This window comes from Chiloscyllium plagiosum, chromosome 14 (genome assembly GCF_004010195.1).
Source record: "Chiloscyllium plagiosum isolate BGI_BamShark_2017 chromosome 14, ASM401019v2, whole genome shotgun sequence".
In the NCBI taxonomy this organism is placed as follows: Eukaryota; Metazoa; Chordata; class Chondrichthyes; order Orectolobiformes; family Hemiscylliidae; genus Chiloscyllium; species Chiloscyllium plagiosum.
In genome coordinates this window covers 65,442,357-65,464,898 of record NC_057723.1, presented here as the reverse complement: position 1 = coordinate 65,464,898, position 22,542 = coordinate 65,442,357, and the positions used below count along the sequence as shown (strand labels likewise).

Below are 22,542 nucleotides of genomic sequence, written 5' to 3'. Positions count from 1 at the left end.
TACAGTGCACTTATACATCAGCTTCTAATGTGCAAATTTTGGACTCTTGAGGTGCAGTGAGCTAAGAGGTCCAGGTTCAAGTCTCACCTGCTTCAGAGGTGTGTAACAACTTCTCTGAACAAGTTGATTAGAAAATATTCTGATGTGCAAATTCCAAACCTTCTGGCTACCTGAGTGTACTTCCCACTCGGGCTTTTCTTTCAACTATGCCTTTCCAGTGGATGATGTTAGTGAATCGGGTGGATCTACTCACCTATTTACAGCATGGGAATATTGCACTGAGGCACAGCAGCATTAGCAAGGGTTTACCGCACAAAATGAAAATTGCTCAAATGGCCCCAGGTCTATATGAGTGAGTATGTTCACACTGCAGTGGTTTAAAAACACCTATAATGGAGCTCATCCCAGCACAGTTCACTATTCACTACAGACATAAAGTATCCTTCTTAATGTCAGTGGAAGATTTTAATCAGAAAACACTTGGGTTAAACAACACATCAGGGACATTTCTTCTGTGGAAAATGAGAACACTCAAGACATTTTAGAACTTTAATGAAGTTATACAACAAATAATTTGTCCACATTGGTTTATACCAAAGCTTTCCATTCTTGTGACTGATCCACATATAATGATGAAGTACTTGTTGCTGTAAATATATAGGTCTTAAATTGATATATGAGCCTTGCTGATTTATGAGAGATGTTAATGTTGACAAGAAAAATGTAACAATAAGTGTCTAAACAAAACTCTCCTTGGAAAAGACTCCAAGATGAGTATCTGTTTGCTAGTCTCCCTCTAAGTGCAAATGCTGACTTGTGCTAGATGTTGGTTCCCTCCTGCCACAGGTACAAGTTGCCATTTTTAATTTCTAAGCCCCAACAGGTTAGTCAGTGTGTAGTGTTACATGGATGCCTCAATGGTAACTGAAGTTAACAGCAATGCATCTTCTAGCAGGAATCAGTGGATTGGGATAACCATTGGCTGTCTGATTTCCAGCCTTCACCTGTTTTGGTGAGGCCAATTCTCGCACTCCTACTGTCATTCAGGCTGAGAATAGTTAACTTGATGAGCGCGAACTTAAACCTAGGACATTCTGTACAGCTCAATTGCACAATGCTGTTTGCTATTATCATTGGGGCCACTGGGGGAACATAACCTAATATAATTTAATCGAAAGGAAATGGACTAACAACTACTCTTGTGGTCTTAATGGTTCAGATATTTTTTAGCTTTTAAAGTGACGCAAATAAAATTGTGGAGCCAAGTTTTTTGAGGTATCAAGCTCATCTGTTTTGTTTATTTAAGAGTTTCATTTTTTTCTGCAATGGAATCTCTGAGAAAACAATTTGTACCTAATGCTGCACCTAACATTTAATGAAAACATGGTTTAATGTCTTTTTAATCATTTTGGAGTTTAGTTGTACATAAATTACATTAACATAGCATATATTGGTTGTGTCATTACAGTCATAAAGAATAACTCTGAAATATTCATCGTCTTGCATTACCATTGTTAAATTTGTTATCGCATGCACTATGTTGACATTAATGCATCTAATAAAGGTACTGATTCCCAGAAATAACAGCATTACATCATCCTAGTTATACAATTATTTAAGCAGCAGGGATTGTTCCCAATTTTTATTGTGTCAGTTTCTTGATCAAACCCAAAGAGAGAGTAGAAAGAGCCATTAACAAACCTGGACCTTAGTGATACCATTTAATAAAGAACTGAGAAAGGTTAAGTCAAAGAGCGAGGTGCTATGGAGATAGGAAGCAATAAATCATGAGGCAAGTTAATTAACTGGAGGAGGTGGAGGACTGTCGCAAACTTCTCCAGGTAATGGTGGGGAAGATATGTGTGTGTGTGTGTGTGTCCAATTCATTCCAGTAGTACTGGGAATTGGGTGGGATATCAAGGACTGCTGGCTCCTAGCCCTTTTGATATATCTCACTGCGCACATAACTAACTTCGGAAGTAGTAAACATTTTTGCCATGATTTTAATGAAGCATTTGACAAGGTTCCTCACAAGAATGTTTAGCAACAGGTATCTCAATTAGAGAGCTGAAACCATTGGAGATCCCAAGAGGTTCATCCATGATATTCATGATATGTATAATAATGTCATGCAGTTCGTCAATAAAGTAAAGTGTCTACTTGTGGTGAGACAGCAGGAGATTCTCAGGAGAGAAATATTATTTAAAGAGGTTTACAAATACTTAAGAAATGTTTAGGGGAATTGGAAATGGCATAAGAATAAAACAAAAAAATGCACTGTAACAATTAATGAACAACTTGAGGATGTAATGAATTAAGAAAGATTATTAATCTCAAAAGAGTATTTACGATTGTCATGAAGTGAATGGTTTACTTGCATCCACATCATACATTACCTTACTGAGTAGGGAAAGGATTCGTTTGAAACATACTCACACTTTTGCCACAAATGTTTCAAGAACACGTGTTTCATCGGTTAGACTCAAAGCTTCAGATATTCGGACGTAAACCTGAGGAAAAAAGATAATGAGATGCTTCAAATGAAAATCATGCAAAAATCCACCAAAATCGATTCATGGATTTGTAGGTAAAAGTATAAAGTTTGTGAGTTAGAAGCAAAGATTTTAGTTTGAAGTCAGGCTGGAATTTTTCTTGCCCATCAGTGAAGAGTCCAGAAAACTGTGTAGTCTCTAAGGCTGGCAAGGATGAGTAGCATTTCAGCTTTGACTTACAACTCAAAAACTTTACATAGCATCAATTCCTCCTGAGCCATTCCACAGGAGTGTAATGAGAAAGAATTTGACCTTCAAAATATATGCAGGTGAAGGCAAGCCTTGCCAACATGCTGGAGAGCAACTGACAGCACTGTATCACCTCCATTGACTAGGTCCAATGAATTAATAGACAGCAGCAGGCTTTCCTGGGACTAACAGCATTGGGGGGGTAGAAGAGCTAAACCCTGAGAGCTGCCAGCCTCTGAACATTGCAGGTAGTGCCAGCAGGAGCAGTGGGAACTGTCGGGACTAGATCTACGAGAAGCCCAGGATCACCCAAGCTCCCCCAGCCAAAGGTGAGCGTTGACAGAATGAGGATCATTGAATATGGAGGCATGGCAGGAAAGGCAATGTCTGACCTCCACAACCTTCTCCCCTCCCAACACCTGCGAGTGCGTTTAAACAAGTGACACATCCCAAGAGAGTTTCCTTCATATCGACTCCCCTGCCCACAGCTGGTTATATAACAATAGTGGAAGAGTGAGGCATTAATCACACGCTTAAGGGCCTCCACCAGCGCACCTCCCTGCACCAAACTTGGGTCAAAACTGGGAAGGTGACATGTCCTAAATTCCTGACCACCTACCTTTCTCAAGGGAGAGTATTAAATTTCATACGCAGATATATCCAGGTAAATAACTGAAAGTTTACAGAAAGGCCATTATAAAGGAGGAAAGAAAAGATAGAGTGACAGAGTGGCTTAACAAGGAAATTCCAGAGTTCAGGGTTTAGAGAACTAAAGACACAGCCACTAATCGTGAAATGATGGTAACCGGGTATGAGTATAAGGCCAGAAATGAGGTATTATTAGACTCTTGAAGGAAACTAATATATAAACTTTCTTCTTCTCAATTTAACTTTCCCTTTGGCATCAACATTAAACCATATCAGCTCTGTGTACAGTGGAGAATCTTTTAGCAAAGAAAACAGATGTAATGAAAGAAGTATTTAAAATATTTCCCAAGAGTTTCACTTGGTCCTCTTTCGTTTTCTTACAGAAGAAAGAAATTAGCCAGTAAAAATGCAAAACACACTTGCATCAATGTATTTCTGAGAATTTTACTCAAAGTACTAAATGAACAGTCAATGCTCTGCCCACATTTCTAAGATCACACATGAATTTAAGATATTTATTTTAATTGATTAGAGTAATATTGCATCTTGCACAAAGATGAAGCATGGTAATAGAAAAAACACAGACTTGAAATGTCAACTGTTTCTCTCTCTATAGATGCTGCCAGCTCTTGCTGAATATTTCCAATATATATGCTTTTATTAAAACTTTGTGGGTCGATGTAGAATCACATTACTTGCCGAAGTTCAGTTATGGTGAACTCATGGTCAGATGTTGCTTTGACATTGTGCTTGTGTCAACGTATCCAGTACAAATTGCACATCATGCCAAAATAACCTGACACTGGAGAAAGGAAAAAAGAGAAAAGGACTTCTCTATGATTGCAATTGGGTCTATATCCTCTGGAGTTTCAAACAATAAGAGGTAATTTCCTTGAGACATACAAGATCCAGGAGGGGTAGAAGTTGGGAGATTGCTTCCACTGATCAGTGAAACTAAAACACAGGATACAGTCTCAGCATAAGGGGCTGATAATTTTGGAATGAAATGGGGAGAAATTTCATCACTTTAAATGTTGAGAATCTTTGCAATTCTCTGCCATTTAGGGTTCTGGAGTCTCCATGATTGAATACAATTATGGAAAAGATGTTTCTCAGGGAATTGAGTGATATGGGGAGGGGGCAGGAAAGTGAAGTTGAATCCCAAAATCACCCATGTTCATGTTGAATGGTGCAGCAGGCACAATAGACTACAGGTCTCATTCCTGATGAGGGGCGTTGGCCCGAAACATAAAGTTTCCTGCTCCTTGGATGCTGCCTGACCTGTAGTGCTTTTCCAGCACTACTCTAATCTTGACCCGAATCTCCAGCACCCGCAGTACCCACTTTCGCCTGAATGGTTCACTCCTGCTCCTGTGTGGTCAGTTATTCAAACTTAGGCTTGAAAACAAACATGGAATGACATAATACAACAGGCCACCTGGCCCAATGTATCTCTACTTGCTCTTTGCTAGGTCTATAAAACAATTAATATAATAAAAAGGCTTTCTACAGTATATACGTATTAGGCCTAATGACCCATGGAAAATGGATTTATCCAAATGCTTAACAAAAATGGAACATGTTTGATAACACAGCAAATCAGTTGACAGCTCGCCTTCACCTGCATATATTTTGAAGGTCAAATTCTTTCTCATTACACTCCCGTGGAGTGGCTCAGGAGGAATTGATGCTATGTAAAGTTTTTGAGTTGTAAGTCAAAGTTTGGGATAAAAGGTTCTTTTTCGGAATGGCAGCCGGTGACAAGCGGTGTCCCGCAGGGTTCAATGTTGGGGCCGCAGCTGTTCACATTATATATTAATGATCTGGATGAAGGGACTGGGGTCATTCTAGCGAAGTTTGCCGATGATACAAAGTTAGGTGGACAGGCCGGTAGTACTGAGGAAGTGGGGAGGCTGCAGAAGGATCGAGACAGTTTGGAAGAGTGGTCCAGGAAATGGCTGATGGAATTCAATGTGAGCAAATGCGAGGTATTGCACTTTGGAAAAAAGAATACAAGCATGGACTACTTTCTAAACGGTGAGAAAATTCGGAAAGCCAAAGTACAGAGGGATCTGGGAGTGCTAGTTGAGGATTCTCTAAAGGTAAACATGCAGGTTGAGTCCGTGATTAAGAAAGCGAATGCAATGTTGTCAATTATCTCAAGAGGGTTGGAATATAAAAGCACTGTTATGCTACTGAGACTTTATAAAGCTCTGGTTAGGCCCCATTTGGAGTACTGTGTCCAGTTTTGGTCCCCACACCTCAGGAAGGACATACTGGCACTGGAGCGTGTCCAGCGGAGATTCACATGGATGATCCCTAGAATGGTAGGTCTAACATATGAGGAATTGCTGAGGATCCTGGGATTGTATTCATTGGAGTTTAGAAGATTAAGGGGAGATCTAATAGAAACTTACAAGATAATACATGGCTTGGAGAGGGTGGACGCTAGGAAATTGTTTCCGTTAGGCGAGGAGACTAGAACCCGTGGACACAGCCTTAAAATTAGAGGGGATAAATTCAGAACAGAAATGCGGAGACATTTCTTCAGCGAGAGAGTGGTGGGCCTGTGGAATTCATTGCCACAGAGTGCAGTGAAGGCCGGGACGCTAAATGTCTTCAAGGCAGAAATTGATAAATTCTTGACGTCACAAGGAATTAAGGGCTACGGGGGGAATGCGGGTAAGTGGAGTTGAAATGCCCATCAGCCATGATTGAATGGCGGAGTGGACTCGATGGGCCGAATGGCCTTACTTCCGCCCCTATGTCTTATGGTCTAACTGAGAAAAAGATGTCTTCAATTAGAAGTAAAGTGATGATGGCTATCAATCTAAAATGCCAAACTGTTATTTTCTCCTCTCAAATACGGAGTGATCCTCTGTGGATTTCCAGTGCTTACAATTTTATACCTTCTGCAGTTTACTCTTTTTAATCTCTGTACAAAATTAAAATATTGTAGCAGATAATTATAAAAATAAATAAGAAATTGGGGTTTATAAGGGAAATTATTGGTCATGAACTCTAGATATGTTTTTGGATCAACCAGTTCAGAGATGGCACTGTACACCTCAGGAACAGGTGGGACTTGAACCTGGGTCTCCTGGCTCAGAGATAGGGACATTACCAGTGCAACACAAGAGCCCTAATTAGTTTTAGAAAGCAATGCAATTGAACTATACCACGTGATTAACTTTACCTCTAACTAAACAGTGTATCAGAAGGCCATTAAGAAAAAGTCAAATATAAAACATATGGTCTTAATTTGCATTCAAAAGCACAAGTCCAACAAGGGAAATTCTACTACTGTACTAAAAGGAGCGTGCAAACAGAAGTTTAAATAAAACAAGGTAACAATGAAACAGCCATTTAATCTACAATCATCCTTGTAACTATTTCTAATCCTTTTATTATCCATTAGTCTGGATACCCATCATCCCATCAAACACCAGATCAGTCCTTTCATCCCATGGGCTTTCTTCTACCCATGGGATTCCACACGCTAGCCTTGAATGACAGGCATGATTATTAGCTCCTAAATCCATTTATCTGCCCCATTGAACAGTAAATTGAGGCACTCGTTAACAATGACAACAACCTTCTTTTGTTTCTCCTGTTGAGCATTAAGTGAGGCATTTTTTTAATTTACTCAAAGTGAAACCATTTGTTCCCATGAATATGTATGTGGCACAGCTTTAAGCTGATCTAATCCATTTAAACGAGTACCATGTAGCAATATCTGCCTATTAAATGAATACAAATAAATAGAAACAAATTCTGTCTACATTACACTGGGCTTGGCTAATAGATTAAAATATATGGTAGAAAATATCAGGCTCTGGACTATCAGCATTATCCATTTCACATCCTTAGATAACATTTCTGTCATGCTCACTGTAAATATTTCCTACGACTCATACTTTATACAATTGGCTTAGAGAAGAAACTTCTTTTAAAAACTGACAGCAGACATTTCATTTTATTTTGCTGTCTCAAATCAAAGCCGCAAAAAGCCAATGTTTTGCATCTTCTAGAAAGTCGTACTTGTTTAAAAAGGCAAGCACAGTGGAAGCAATGATTCGGTACTGAGAACAATTAGCAAATCAAAAAGAAATTGTAGAGTGAAAAACAAAAAGAAAACTGCATATGCTGGAAATCTGAAACCAAAACATAAATTGCTGGAGAAACTCTGTAAATCTGGCAGCATCTGTGGAAAGAAAGCAGAGTTAATGTCTCTGGTCCAGAGATCCTTCTTCAAATTATGCAGTGTTTGATATATTTCAGGTTTAAAATAATAGCAACAAATGCTGTAAAACAAAGCAGAGTTGTTAAGTCTCTGAAAGAGTTAAGAGAGGTCAATGCAGCTTCAGAGCAGGAGAAAGAATCTCTAGATGAGTCCCTTTCCTCAAATGCTGAAATACCAATGTTTTGTCAGCTTTTTCTCAATTTTTTAATATTTGCAGTTTTATTAAAAATCAGCAATATGCCAGTTTGATTTGGTTAGTAAAGTTCTCCTCCAAATCAGATTGATTGTGTTCAAATCTCACTTCAGCACATTGTCTCAGATGATGCTTGAGTGTAGCTGTGAGGGGTGCAGCAATATCAGAAGTTAAATTGAAGATCTAACTTCTGGCAACTCAATGTAAAGGATCCCTTGAGGACCTAATCCATTGTTCAGAGATTAAACACTTTGCCTGCTGTCTTGAATAACATTCCTTCTCCAAACAACTCCACTAAAAAAAAATTAACTTCTCATTTTTAACTTTGTGGAGTGCTTGTAAAATAACATTTCGATGTAATAACAGTGGTAGGAACCCAAAATAAATTTGTTTTCTGTGAAGTCTTCTAGGATATTCTGGTAATAATTAATGAGTTGGTTTATAAAAAAAACAAGATTTATTCTTTGTAAAGACTAAAGAAAATACCCATTAAAATGTTTCATACCACTCAATGTAACTGCATTTGAGATTATAATTTTACAAGAGTCAACTGAATAAAAAATGTCTCACTATTAAACAGATGATTGCACAAAAACTCTGAACTGGATTCAAGATTTCAACCAGAGAAGAAAAATCACAATAGATTAAAAAAACGTTAATATCAGCAAAGCCAAGTTTTCTTAACTCAAAATATTATTTAAATTTTACTACAATAACTACAATTGATGCAACATCTTTAACAGAGTAAGAATGACTTAGGGTACCTCAAATGAAATTTGACACTAAAGGGGTGTGTGTTTACAGATGAGAATTTCATGAAAGTTAATATAAAAGCAGCAGAGGTTTAGGAATGTTTAAGCGTATAGAAGGTGGAAAATGAATAGTTGATCAGGAATATGTTGGAATAGTTAAGGTGAGAGGTAACAAAGCTATGAAAGAGGGTTTGGCGTAGATAAACAATGGTAGAATCAGGTGATGTTATGATGGCAAAATAGATAATCTTGGAATGGGTATGCAGTTGGAAATTCACGTCAAGGTCAAATAAGATACCAAGATTGTGAACAGCCTTAGACAACGATAAAGGAGAATGACTGAGTCAACGGCGAGGAAATAGAGTTTCAGACTTTGACCAACACAATGACCTCAGTCCTTCTGATATTTCATTGCAGGAAATTTCTGCACATCCAGTGCTGGATATGAACAAGCAGTCTGACAATTTAGAGACAGCTAAATCTATGCTTTATTATTTCCAGCCTGGTCAACATTTCCTTGGCAGTTGACATGAGGAGGACAGTAAATGCTTTAAAATCCTCTTTAATGGAAAGCATTATTCAATTTTGCTGAATTGTTAATGTGGTGACAAACACAAACTAAAGAGGCAACAGGATTCATTTCAATAATTGATAAATCGTGGTTTATATTGCTGACTTTTGAGTTCTTCAAGCTATTTCCTTTACGGACTCATAAAAATTTCCCTTTCTTAACATACTATTTACCTCCAACATACACCGGATGTCCTGGTTCCTGTTGCCGTTAATATAACATAGTCGAAGGACAGATTACTGCACCAATCGATCACCAGTTAAACTTCAGGTACAGTTTTCTATCCTCTGAATTGTTTTCACCTCATGCAGCAATTCTCATAATTTGTTGGGGAAAGATGAACATATGGAAAACTCAGTGGAAGGGAGATTATAGCCTATAATATGGAATGTTGTACTAAAATACAGGAAGACAAACAGATTCACAGAGTGGGTTAAATATTGTATTTTAGTATTGCCAAGTTAAATATTGCCAAGCGTGAACTGGGTCATTTTGTTCAGAAGAAGGTAAAGAAAAAATGATTGGATGGAAACTGTGGATGATGAACTTTTTCAAGATGCATTACTCAACTTGACAGGGACAGCTTTCCCTGATGGCAAGCCCACAGGTGGGTGAATTTGATGACAGCAGGTTGAAGCTCTTAGTTGGGTATTTAACAGCTTCAATTAGCTCCACCTGCCCCACCCAGTGGATAGTTGGGAAGACAGCAAGGATCTTAAGTGTACTCCCTCACTGATCAAACAGCTTAAACCACCAGCCTTTCATTCCTCTCTACCATGCCACTCTGGACCAATGATGCCCAGGCAACTAAATTCCATCCTCTATATGCCAAGAAGGATATCAAAGCCCTGGAGATAATACAGAAAAGATTCACAAGTGTATTTCCAGAATTAAAAGGATGCAAAATAAGTGGAAGGGCAGGCTGCAAGAGGGATACAACAGTTTATAGAAAGCTATTTATATATTAAGTAAGTAAGTAAAAAATAATCAAATGGAGTATAATATGGGAAAATGTGAAGTTGTTCGTTTTGGAAGGGAGAACAAAAGAACAGAATAACATTTAAATGGAGAAAAACAGCAGAAATCTGCAACTCAAAGGAATGTGGGGGGATCTGTGCACAAAACACAGTAAGTTAGCATACAGGTGCAGCAGGTAATCAGGAAGGCTAATGGAGTGTTGGCCATTATTTCAGGTTGTTAGAGTAGGGAAGTGTAATTGCAACTATACAATGTGCTAGTGAGACCACATCTGAAGTACTGTGAGCATTTTTGGTCCTCTTATTTGAAGAAACATATTTAATTGGAAGCAATTTAAAGGTGGTTCACGAGGATGATCCTGAGTATGCGGGGATTGTCTTATGAGCAAAGGATAAACAGGTTGAGACTCATTGGAATGAAGGACTTATGCCCGAAACGTGGATTCTCCTGCTCCGCGGATGCTGCCTGACCTGCCCAGCTTTTCCAGCACCACAAGATCCTTAAGGAGTTTGACAAGGTAAATACTGAGAGGATGTTTCCCTTCATGGAAAAGTCTAGAAGCAGATGGTATGTCTGCAGAATAAAGAATTAAGACTGAGATGAAGAAGAATTTCTTCTCTCAAAGGGTTGAAAGCCTGTGGAACTCCTTGCCACAGAGAGCTGTTGGGACAGAGTCCTTGTGTATATTTAAGGCACACGTATATAGATTCTGATCAGTAGCATAATCGAGGATTATGGTGAAAGGACAGGAAAAAGGATATAAGAAATGTCTGATCAGCCATGATCCTATAATATGGCACAACAGGTTTGAGGGTTCGTAGGACCTACTCTATTTCTGATTTATATTCTTAACTATCAGAAAAGATTGAACAGGCCGTGGCCCATTCCTCATTTGAAAATTTGGAGCACTTGCCCTCCATGTCCCAAAATATGGGTCAGTTGAAATTTTCAAGACCAAAACAATTGGATTTTTGTGGAGGAAGGATATCAAGGTATACAGAGCCAGAACTGGCTGAGATAAATCCTGCTTATGGTTTGATACAGTGGGATTTGGATAAACTGATTTCACTTGTGGTTGAGCCAAGAACAAGGAAGCGTTTCTTTAATAACATGTGTTGAACTTTTAGAACTCACTGCCATATGGAATGGTTGAAGCAGGAACTAACACAATGATAGGGAGACATGACGGAGAAGGGAATGGATAGATATAGAACCTGAGTGGGAACTGTTGAGACTTTTAAAAATATACATTGACCCATTAGGCCAAGTGGCCTGTTTCTGTGCTAATAATGTAGTATAGCTAATTATTTAAGAATAGAAATGTAATTATTTAACATATAAAAATCATGTCGGGAAGTAGGTAATATTTCCTGAATCAAACCGGTTCATAATATGTCCCAATTGTACTGTGCCCAGTTCAGCAATTCTATATATATGCTGTATGCATGCCTATTTGTGATTACCATCCTCTTGAGTAAGCTCAGTGCTGATGCAATGTTCATTTCATTTAAATCTGTCTGGTGCTCCGCCTCTCCCTACAAAATACACACAAGGTGACTAAACTTCATAGGCTATGGTAATTCACGCAAATGATGTAGGATCTTGATTAAAAGCCTGGTAACAAAACAAAATCACAGCTAAAATGCAGGATGGATGATAGAACATTTACCAGGACCTGTTAGAAAATCTCGGAAATGATTAGACCATAGCTTGTGACAATGGTGGTTGTATTGTATTTCTTCCATTGTCCCGAGGGCAGCAGACACTGTATCCACCAATTGCACTCCGTTACACCAGCAATTTCAACAATTCTCTGGGGTGCACCAGGCAGGAGCTAATTGTTCTACATTGCCAAGCTTCTGAATCCTGCCAGCTCTGGCTGTAATTATAGACATCTGTCACTGCTAGCCACTCAGCGGTAACCGTAACATCAATATACAACAATAACACTGAAATGCCTCCAGGCGCTGCATGGAGACCTGAAACGAGAGTCGGGCAATCATCTGCTTTCTTCAAACTATCTGTCAAATGCTCCCAGCCACAAATTGCTCTCTTTGTGTCCTTAGGATAATCTGTTGATTTATTGTACATCTTCTAATATTTACAGCCCAACCAGCCTCCTCCAGTGCTACAGTGCTCTGAAGCATTGCTCAAAGCAAACTCATTTGCTCAAACAGCACTTGAGAAAGCAACATCAGTCTCAGGCTGATTTTGGAAATTTTTGTGCTTGTATAAAACAAATGTTTAAAAATCTTTGACTGGAAAGCTATAGATACCAAAATTAAAAAGCTTTTAAATGCAATATATTCTTTCAGTGCACTGATTAATATTCTCTTTTAGGGTTAATCACTTGAGATCAATTTCTAACAGCCATCCACATAAACACAATTCATTTCATTTCATGTAGGGAGTACTTTAATCTGTGTAATCTTAACTTCTCAAAGCTACACATTGCTAACACATGCAATCAGTGTTTGCTCTGCTGTTAAATAGCATAACATACATATATTTTGAGAAGTGCAAGAGGACATCAAGCTCGAAGGGATCCATTTTCTTTGTTGCTTGTTTAAGTCAGTAGAGGTGTATGCTGCATAGCAACATGAGAATGATTACAATGCCTAATTTCTGTGCCCAAAATAGTAATTTGATTTTTATTAACCCCTTCATTACTGACTAATGCAAAGTTTGGTGCTCAGCCAGTTGGCACCAAAAGTTCCTGTGGTGCAGGAACTTTATGTAAAATTGTTCTTGTATGTTTTTGCATAGTAAGGCAGATCTCATCACATTGTGACATCCATGTAGATCTAACTGGGAGAGAAGTACACAATTTTTGTTTGGTATAGCAACAAGGGAATTGTAATAACAATATTATGCAAGCGATTCTTTGAAAACAGGGTCTACCTCGAAAAAATACACATCATTTTATTACCTTTGTCAATTTATTTATGAATGTTTATGCTGTTCCACTGAAAGAAATCATGAGCAGATTGTTTTAAATGACATATATAAAGGTCAAATTAGCACAACCAAAGCATAAGAGCACAAGAAAAATAACAAACATATGTGAACTTTGCGTTCTTGAAGTTTAAATAATTTTTAATTTCATTAATTTTTAATTTCCTTACCTAGTACATCTTCAGAAACACAATCGAATCATTTGAGACAAATTGAATGTAAAGTAGCATTTTTTGCTTTTACTTATGTACTTACAAAATTCTATGCTTAAAATAAGTAATAATTGCTAAACGTGAGTTGTTTATGTATGGTAGAAATTATAATTTTGCTGGAACAGATTGTTTGGAATAGTGACATTCCATTCTATGAAATGAATCCTGCTGTATCTCTGGGAGCTATATATTGCCACTTCAGACAATCTTCCATTCCAGATTAAGGGTTACAGCACTGATATGAAGTATAACTTTAGTACTGTGTTTATTGTGAATGGATCAGTGCTTCCTCTCAAGAGACACCTAAGTCTCAGTATCAAATGGGTTGCATACAAGTTAAAGGTCCCTCTACTTTCCCAACACCGTGCTTCAACTGTAGCCTCAGAGGAACAATCTCCAGTGTGCCAATGCAGCATCTTCAACTTGCAAACCAACATAACTGGGCTGGATTAGCAATTTATTGCCGATTAGTGCCAACTTAGAGGCAGTTTGGACCTTGAACCCAGATGCATTGAAAACTGCGATGGTGCTGTCTGGGAGTCAGACCATACAAAATGCACTTAACACCAAGATGAAAATCCCTAAGAGGCAGATTGTCACTCAGTTCACTGAAAGGTACAGCCCACATTCCTGATGAAGGGCTTATGCCCGAAATGTTGAATCTCCTGCTCCTTGGATGTTGCCTGACCTGCTGTGCTCTTCCAGCGCCAAACTTTTCGACTCTGATCTCCAGCATCTGCAGTCCTCACTTTCTCCTAATGCTGAATGATGTCAGCTGAAGGGTTAGAGTGCCAGGGGTAAGGTTACCAGATGGATTGGATACCAAGGTAAGTTAGATGGGTTCCAGCTGGGGAGGGCTTAGGATGCCAGATGGGTAGTGTCAGGGCAGTGTTTGGGTTGGATCGGGTAAAGCAAGTGAGAGGAGAGAAAGCAGGTCAGGAAGGGTGTAAATGTTTTGGGGGAGTTGTAGTTGATTAAGTGGGGCACGAGCTTCCAATTATGAGTTCCTATTTATGAGTTCAACTCCTGGATGATTTTACTTAATTTTATTGGAACCCTCCAAAGTATCATAGTGAAATGGAAATTTTTGGCGGGTTCCAGGCATAGAGGAATTGTCCATCAGAGAATTCAATTTCATAGAGTAGAATCCCTACTGTGTGGAAACACACCCTTCGGCTCAGCAAGTCCACACTGACACTCTGAAGACTAACCCACCCAGACCCACTTCCCTACATTTACCCCTGACCAATGCACCTAACCTATACATCCTTGAACATTATGGGGTAATTTAGCATGGCCAATTCACCTGATCTGCACATCTTTGATCTGTGGAGGAAACCGGAGCACCTGGAGGAAACTCATGCAGACATGGGGAGAATGTGCAAACTCCACACAGACAGTCGCCCGAGGCTGGAATTGAACCCAGGTCCTGGCGCTGTAAGGCAGCACTGCTAATCACTGAGCCACCGTGCTGCCCAATTTCTTAGGCATTCCTTTGAAGTGACTTGGGATTACGCAGGATTCCCATGCACATCCCTGATCTACATTGATATAATGACTGTTTGGCCATCGGACTATCCCTCCAGAATATACCCTCAAATATGAGTACGTTCCTTGTAACCATGAGCTTATTTTGCATGATTTCTACAATATCCTTGGCTTGATGAAAACTTGCTCACTGACTATACCCTCTTACTGTGCCTAGATTGCTGAAGAAGGGCTTATGCCCAAAACGTCGATTCTCCTGTTCCTTGGATGCTGCCTGACCTGCTGCGCTTTTCCAGCAACACATTTTCAGCATCGGACTATCTTGGCCATTATTTAATCTAGGCTAACTAACTCTACTTGGGGCTGCTAATGTCATTGATCACTGCTACTAATATCCAAGGTCACCATGACAGAACTATTATGAGATTCTGCACCTTGGTCTCTAGAAATCTTTCACAGACACTACAGCACCTGTGAACAATAACCACATAATTCTAAGCAAATCATTGGCATACATTTAAGGAACAATTGGAGCACATCAGTCTGTCCTCTTTATATTCCAGGCCATACTCCAAAGTAACAGGTTAATAGACAAACAACATCTTCTTTAAATCTCCTCAGACTCATTCTGTCCTAATATCCTCCAGGCTATAAGACATATGAGCATTTATTCTGTCCTTATGGCTCTAGCCTTTTCTGCATTCGCCATATCACTGGTGGCGGAGGCTTTAGTCATCGAGGTCCTATCCGGGATTCCCTGTCTGATGTTCTCCACCTTTCTACCTCCATTTAAATGCATCTTCTTATTTTTTTCTCTATTCGCCATCTATTACGAGGATTTTAACTGTTTGAATCTTGTTTCGTAAATGCTTTCACGTAACCTAAGTTTCCTGTGTCCATTTGTGTGCGCATTTTGGCTGCTACTAGATACTTAAGTGCATCAGTTACATTTTTTCCTCATTTCATCTGAGCTACTTGCTCATGTCATTAGGACAGTTTTCACTTATTTCTACACCATCTGGCACCATCTCCTTATCACAAACTTCTTCCTCAGTTTGTCTGTATTGTATCAACCCTGTTTCCCATCCCACACAATCTGGCCTAGTTTCGACACTGAGAACTTTTCTGGGAGTTCAATAACTACCATCATTCTTCACACCTCCCTCCAGAATATACCCTCAAATATGAGTACGTTCCTTGTAACCATGAGCTTATTTTGCATGATTTCTACAATATCCTTGGCTTGATGAAAACTTGCTTACTGACTATACCCTCTTACTGTGCCTAGATTGCTGTGTTGGTGCTGTGGCCTCATCCACAAATCACACCATGGTCTGTCCCATAATCCTATTGTAAATCATCATCGACCCAATTATAAACCCAAGTTCCCTTACTTCAATATCATCACTGCTTTCCTTCCTCAACATTTACTTCAAGTAACTTCCCGTCTGCTGTGGTTTTAACAACTATTCTCCAGAATGATGAGAAGAAGATTAGGGTCAATCAAAGAACGTAATGGGAAGTTGTGCATGGAGTCTGTGGAGATGGGAAGGGCTAAATGAATATTTTTTGTCAGTATTCACACTGGAATAAGATAATGTTTGAGGAGAATACTGAAATACAGGCTATTAGACTAGACGGGATTGAGGTTCACAAGGAGGAAGTATTAGCAATTGTGGAAAATGTGAAAATAGATATGTTGCCTGGACCGGATTGGACTTATCTGAGGATTCTCTGGGAAGCCAGGGAGGAGATTACAGAGCCTTTGGCTTTGATCTTTATGTTGTCATTGTCTACAGGAATAGTGTCAGAAGACTGGAGGATAGCAAATGTCTCCTTGTTCAAGAAGGGAACCTGGTAATTATAAACCAGTGAGCCTTACTTCAGTTGTGGGTAAAGTGTTGGAACAGACTAGAAGAGATAGGATTTATAATCATCTAGGGAGGAACAAGTTGATTGCGGATAGTCAACATGGTTTTGTGAAGGGTAGGTCGTGCCTCACAAACCTTATTGAATTCTTTGAGAAGGTGACCAAACAGGTGGATGAGGGTAAAGCAGTTGATGTGGTGTATTTGGATTTCAAAAAGGTGTTTGATAAAATTCCCCATGGTAGGCTATTGCACAAAGTACTGAGGCATAGGATTGAGGGTGAATTCGCAGTTTGGATCAGAAGTTGGCTAGCTGAAAGAAGACAGAGGGTGGTGGTTGATGGGAAATATTCATCCTGGAGTTCAGTTACAAGTGGTGTACCATAAGGATCTCTTATGGGGCCAGTGTTGTTTGTCATTTTTATAAATGACCTAGATGAGGGCATAGAAGGATGGGTTAGTAAATTTGCAGATGACGCTAAGGTCGGTGGAGTTGTGGATAGTGCTGAAGGATGTTGCATTTGATAAGGTTCCCCACGATAGGCTATTGCACAAAATATGGAGGCATGGGATTGAAGGTGATTTAGCAGTTTGGATCAGAAATTGGTTAGCTGAAAGAAAACAGGTGGTGGTTGATGGGAAATATTTATCCTGGAGTTCAGTGACTAGTGGGGTACCACAAGGATCTGTTTGGGTCCACAGTTGTTTGTCATTTTTATAAATGACCTGAACGAGGGCATAGACGGATGGGTTAGTAAATTTGTGAACGATACTAAGGATAGTGCCGAAGGATGTTGCAGGTTACAGAGAGACATAGATAAGCTGCAGAGCTGGGCTGAGAGATGGCAAATGGAGTTGAATGCAGAAAAGTGTGAGGTGATTCATTTTGGAAGGAGCAATAGGAATACAGAGTACTGGGCTAATGATAAGATCCTTGGTAGTGTAAGTAAAATCTTGGTGTCCATGTACATAGATCCCTGAAAGTTGCCACTCAGGTTGATAGGGTATTAGAGATGGAAATGTGTTGCTGGAAAAACGCAGCAGGTCAGGCAGCATCTAGGGAACAGGAGAATCGACGTTTCGGGCATTAACCCTGAAGAAGGACTAATGCCCGAAACGTCGATTCTCCTGTTCCCTAGATGCTGCTTGACCTGCTGCGTTTTTCCAGCAACACATTTCCATCTCTGATCTCCAGCATCTGCAGACCTCACTTTCTCCTCCCTTGATAGGGTATTAAGAAGGCATATAGTGTGTTAGCTTTTATTGGTGGAGGGATTGAGTTTCAGAGCCATGAGGTCATGCTGCAGCTATACAAAACTCTGGAAAAGTCTCTAAGCACTTTCAAGTTCCCAACAGTCTAGCCTTTCGTCCAGCATTCAATGTGACATAGCTGATCTCATTAGCAACATACTCACTTCCACCTTTTACAGCCTGGTCTCTTTCACTCTGGTTCTTCTCCTTTGTATAGCCCTCATCAGCACTCCCTGAAGTATCAGGGATGCAAACTTGAATGTTTATAACGGACAACTCCATTAGCCAAATATTGCCACATAGAGCACTATCAGGTGCTATTCTCTTCAACCAAACTGTTGGACAAAGAAATATTTGTTTTTTCCGCTCCAACTATCTTCTAAAACTCCTCTGCCTTCAATTTCTCTGCCCTCACCTTCAACAGGTGAGACAAGCTCACAAAATGCTTCGTCACAAAGATGGATTCAGATGCTTCTGGTGCTTCCATCTCTTCTTCTACCCCACCAGCTAAACCTCCTCACTGGTTCTCCTTGTTAAGTCTGAACTGATCTTTTTACAGCTTCATTTCCATCTCTCATTGTGAGTCTCAAATCTCATCTTGCCAATGAAACTCATCTTCTGCTCCCTTAGTCTCATTTCCACCAATTGTAAACCATGTCAACATTGTCTTAGCTCCCTCATTTTCTATCCTCCTCAGTTTCAAATCTTAATTCATCACTCTCCTCCTCCCAAAGTTATCCTTTCAATTTTGACTGCTCGAGTTCCAAACTCCCATTCCACTTTGAAGTTTTGGACGTGATGGTGCCACCCAAATTGACACTAGACATCCTGGTAACTTCACTTTTGAAATCCACCAATCAAGTTTCCTCTCCTGTCACAGTATTGAGTTGGCTGCCATCAAAGCCAAAAATTTATCCTATATAACTCGGATGAAGGTAAACTCTTACTGACCCCTTTACAGCTTTTGACAACACATTGTCATCCTCCAATACCTATTCATTGTTGTTCAGTTAGATGAGACTGCTCTCACTGGGTTCCATTCTCATAGGGGCAAAGAGATTTACAGCACAGAAACAGACCCTTCAGTCCAACTTGTCCACGCCGACCAGGTATCCCAACCTAATTGAGTCCCATTTGCCAGCACTTGGCCCTTATCCCTCCCATCGCTTCCTATTCATGTACTCATGCCTTTTAAAAATTGCAATTTACCAGCATCCACCACCTCCTCTGACAGCCCATTCCATACACGCACCACCCTCTGCATGAAAACGTTGCCCTTTAGGTCTCTTTTATATCTTACTCCCTCACCCTAAACCTATGCCCTCTAGTTCTGTACTTCCCCACCCCAGGAAAAAGATCTTGGGTCTCGTTATCCTATCCATGCCCCTCATGATTTTATGAACCTCTATGAGGTCACACCTCAGCCTTCGACGCTCCAGGGAAAACAGGCCCAGCCTATTCAGCCTTTCCCTTGAGCTCAAATCCTCCAACCTTGGCAAAATCCTGGTAAATCTTTTCGGAACCCTTTCAAGCTTGACAACATCCTTCTCATAGCAGGGAGACCAGAATTGCATGCAATATTCCAAAAGTGGCATAACCAATGTAATGTACATCTGTCCAATATATCATTGCTAGACAATTTCTACTCTCTTTCTGCTTTCACACTGTTAACGTTGGAGACTCAAAGGATCAATCCTTGGCCCTCTCCTATTTCCCATCTATATGCTGTCCCTTGCAATTATTAACATAAGGCTTTCAATCACTCTTTACCCCTTTAGATGTTCTTTAGAATCTACATCTTTGACCAAACTGTCTGAATACATATTTATATCATGTCAAATGAGAAAACTCATGTGATGCTGGTCTCTTCTACTTTCCAGCCATCAAGAAATGATAAACACAGTAGTAGTCAAGTAGCAACATGGATGTACTAAGCAAACAGCTTTCATTTGTTGTCCACAAATCAAAGTAGTTAATTCTATCAGCACAGTTCCCGGAACTGTCCTGCAGGTAAATCGAACAGAATAGTCCCCATACTGAGTGAAATGACAAACCTTTACAAAGAATACCAAATTAACATATCACTTAATTGGTTAGAACTTGGCTGAGATTGCCCTTCCAATTTTCCAATGTTTCCTGAAGCTGCTTTAATGTGGTAGCCCTCTTAAAAACTGGACTGAGACAGAATACGTTATCTAAATTAATAGGACTCATGACTGGACCCAGATAGTGAATGTCAGCCAGTTACTGGAATATGGAGAGCTGGCACCATCCCATTCTTGGCCAACATCTGCAGGTCCTTATTTTCTGTGAGGAATTATTCACCTGAGGCAAAAAGAAACTAATGGGTGGTTAGCACTGCTGCCTCACAGCGCCAGAGACTCGGGTTCAATTCCCGCCTCAGGCAACTGACTGTGTGGAGTTTGCACGTTCTCCCCGTGTCTGCGTGGGTTTCCTCCGGGTGCTCTGGTTTCCTCCCACAGTCCAAAGATGTGCAGGGCCAGGTGAATTGGCCATACTAAATTGCCCTTAGTGTTAGGTAAGGGGTAAATGTAGGGGTATGGGTGGGTTTCGCTTCGGCGGGTCGGTGTGGACTTGTTGGGCCGAAGGGCCTGTTTCCACACTGTAATGTAATGTAATGTAATATAATCTGATCTAATCTAATCTGATCAGTTTTTTACCCCTCCCTGGCTCTGAAGCTGACAGTCACACCCACTTGCTTGCCTCGGAATCTTTTTCCGAATAACATATTTGGATTAGATTGGAGAAATATGGATGATTAGAAGCACTCCTCTCTACAATCATCTTTGGCTTTAATAATCTAACACTATTCAAAAGAATGAAATTTATAAAGTGCCTTTCAACATCACAACCAATAAAAATGTAGAAAATAGAGCAGATACTGTATGCACTGCAAACATCTATAGACTTTATCAGCACAAGACAAATAACTACATCTGACGTTTCTAAGTGTTTTTTGATGTGTAAATTTGGTCAGGACCAAATGCTCTACTTAAAATAATATCATGAGACTCTTAGATCCACCTGTAGTTAATGCACTTTGCATTGATCCCACAAAAATCTTCATGAAATGTTGCTAAGTCTTGCACTGTGTGTCAGCTTTGGAGTGCAGCTGCTTCCTTGGATATGAAAATCACTTTGTGTTTACTGGTACTGAGTGTAAAGAAAGGCATTCAAAGTGGACAAGGCATTTGTACATGGGTAGTGGGCACTGGTGCTGCAGATTGCAATAGTTTCCATTTATGTGTCAGCACCAAGCTTTCTTGGGCCAGATATAGCACAATCCTGTGCAGACTACATGCAAAACCTACAAGACCCAGAGAAGCAGAAGCAAAACAGACTTTGACTCAGAGGCCCGACGGATTGCATCCTAGAGCTAATCTTGTTAAAAGGAGGGTCATACTGGCAATAACTATTCTCTAGACAACTAATAATTAGAGCAGAGGGGGCTGATTAGGAGGATGAGGACAGCACTCCTGGGAACTTGCAGGGTCAGAGCAGTCTCCCAATAAGAGTCATGCTCAGTAGAGTTGGTCTGCTGGCAGCATACTGTGTGGTCAACTGAGCCAGAGCTTCATGCCCCAGTGAGAAGGCTAGGAGCAGGAAAAAATGTATTGTCCTTAAGACATATCAGCATAAGTAAGTCATTTTGGTCATCAAGTCTGTTCATAATGTGATCCAATAATCTTCAACTCCACTTCCCTGCCATTTCCCATTAACTCTTGATTCCCTTACTGATTAAAAACCTGTCTACTTCAGCTCAACAAACTCTATTGCAGGGGTTTTTCCTGCATTCTGAGTGAACTGTCAGCTTTGAAATATCCTTGTGTTCTCTTTGCTGTCTCTCTGCCAGAGCTAAGGTTTTCTGAAGCAGTAGGTCCTGCAGCCTCAGGACACTGCTCGCTGCCTTTAATTGAATGGGGTTCCCAGAGGTGGCTCGTTAATTGGCTGCCTCCAGAAAGACTGTGTAGGCAAGTGGAGTTCACAGACCTTTGAAGTCAGAGTTTCCACTTGACCCTGTGATGACAAGATTTCACCTGAAATTCCCTGCTTGTTATTCCAATAATGCCATGAGAGACATGTTCTACTTTACACACTAGGATCCCTTCAGCTCTCTGAAACTATCAACTAGTGCAGAATCTGGGATGGCTTCGCACTGTGGGCTTGTGTTGACTAGATTGAGCTTGACCAGTGTTAATTCACAGAGCCCTCACAGTTAGCAGATGAGATCTTCATCTCTTGAGGATCTCTTGGATTCAAATAAATGTCCTGAAGATGAAAGGGCAGATTCTAACTCTCTGTATTGGTCAGTTACTTTTCCCACATCTTCACCTAATCTGGGTAGGTTTATTAGATACCAGTATTCTTCACAAACAACACTAAGCACTCTCATGGGACAGCGCATATGGCAAACATCATTTTTTAATTCTTAGTGCACCCTGTAGAAAGGGGACTTCAGTTTTGGAAACTAACAATCTTTGAAATTTAAATGATATTAACATCTACTATAACCAAACCAATGACTTGATGCCACACAGGTACAAATCTCATTTATTGACTAAAATTAAAACCCAGTTTAATACTGCTCAGATCTGACAAACATCTTCACAATATTGTGTTT

At 40.0% G+C, this 22,542-nt stretch overlaps 1 protein-coding gene across 3 annotated transcripts in view; it reads right to left on the bottom strand.

Annotated features, from left to right (window-relative positions):
• Window positions 1–22,542, bottom strand: part of LOC122556776 (ran-binding protein 17-like) — a 1,066,498-nt gene that overhangs the window by 474,823 nt on the left and 569,133 nt on the right. For all 3 annotated transcript variants that reach the window (XM_043703926.1, XM_043703927.1, XM_043703928.1), the window contains one exon: window positions 2,437–2,510. In XM_043703926.1, the coding sequence (XP_043559861.1) occupies window positions 2,437–2,510 (74 nt within the window). The remainder of the gene's footprint in view (window positions 1–2,436; window positions 2,511–22,542) is intronic.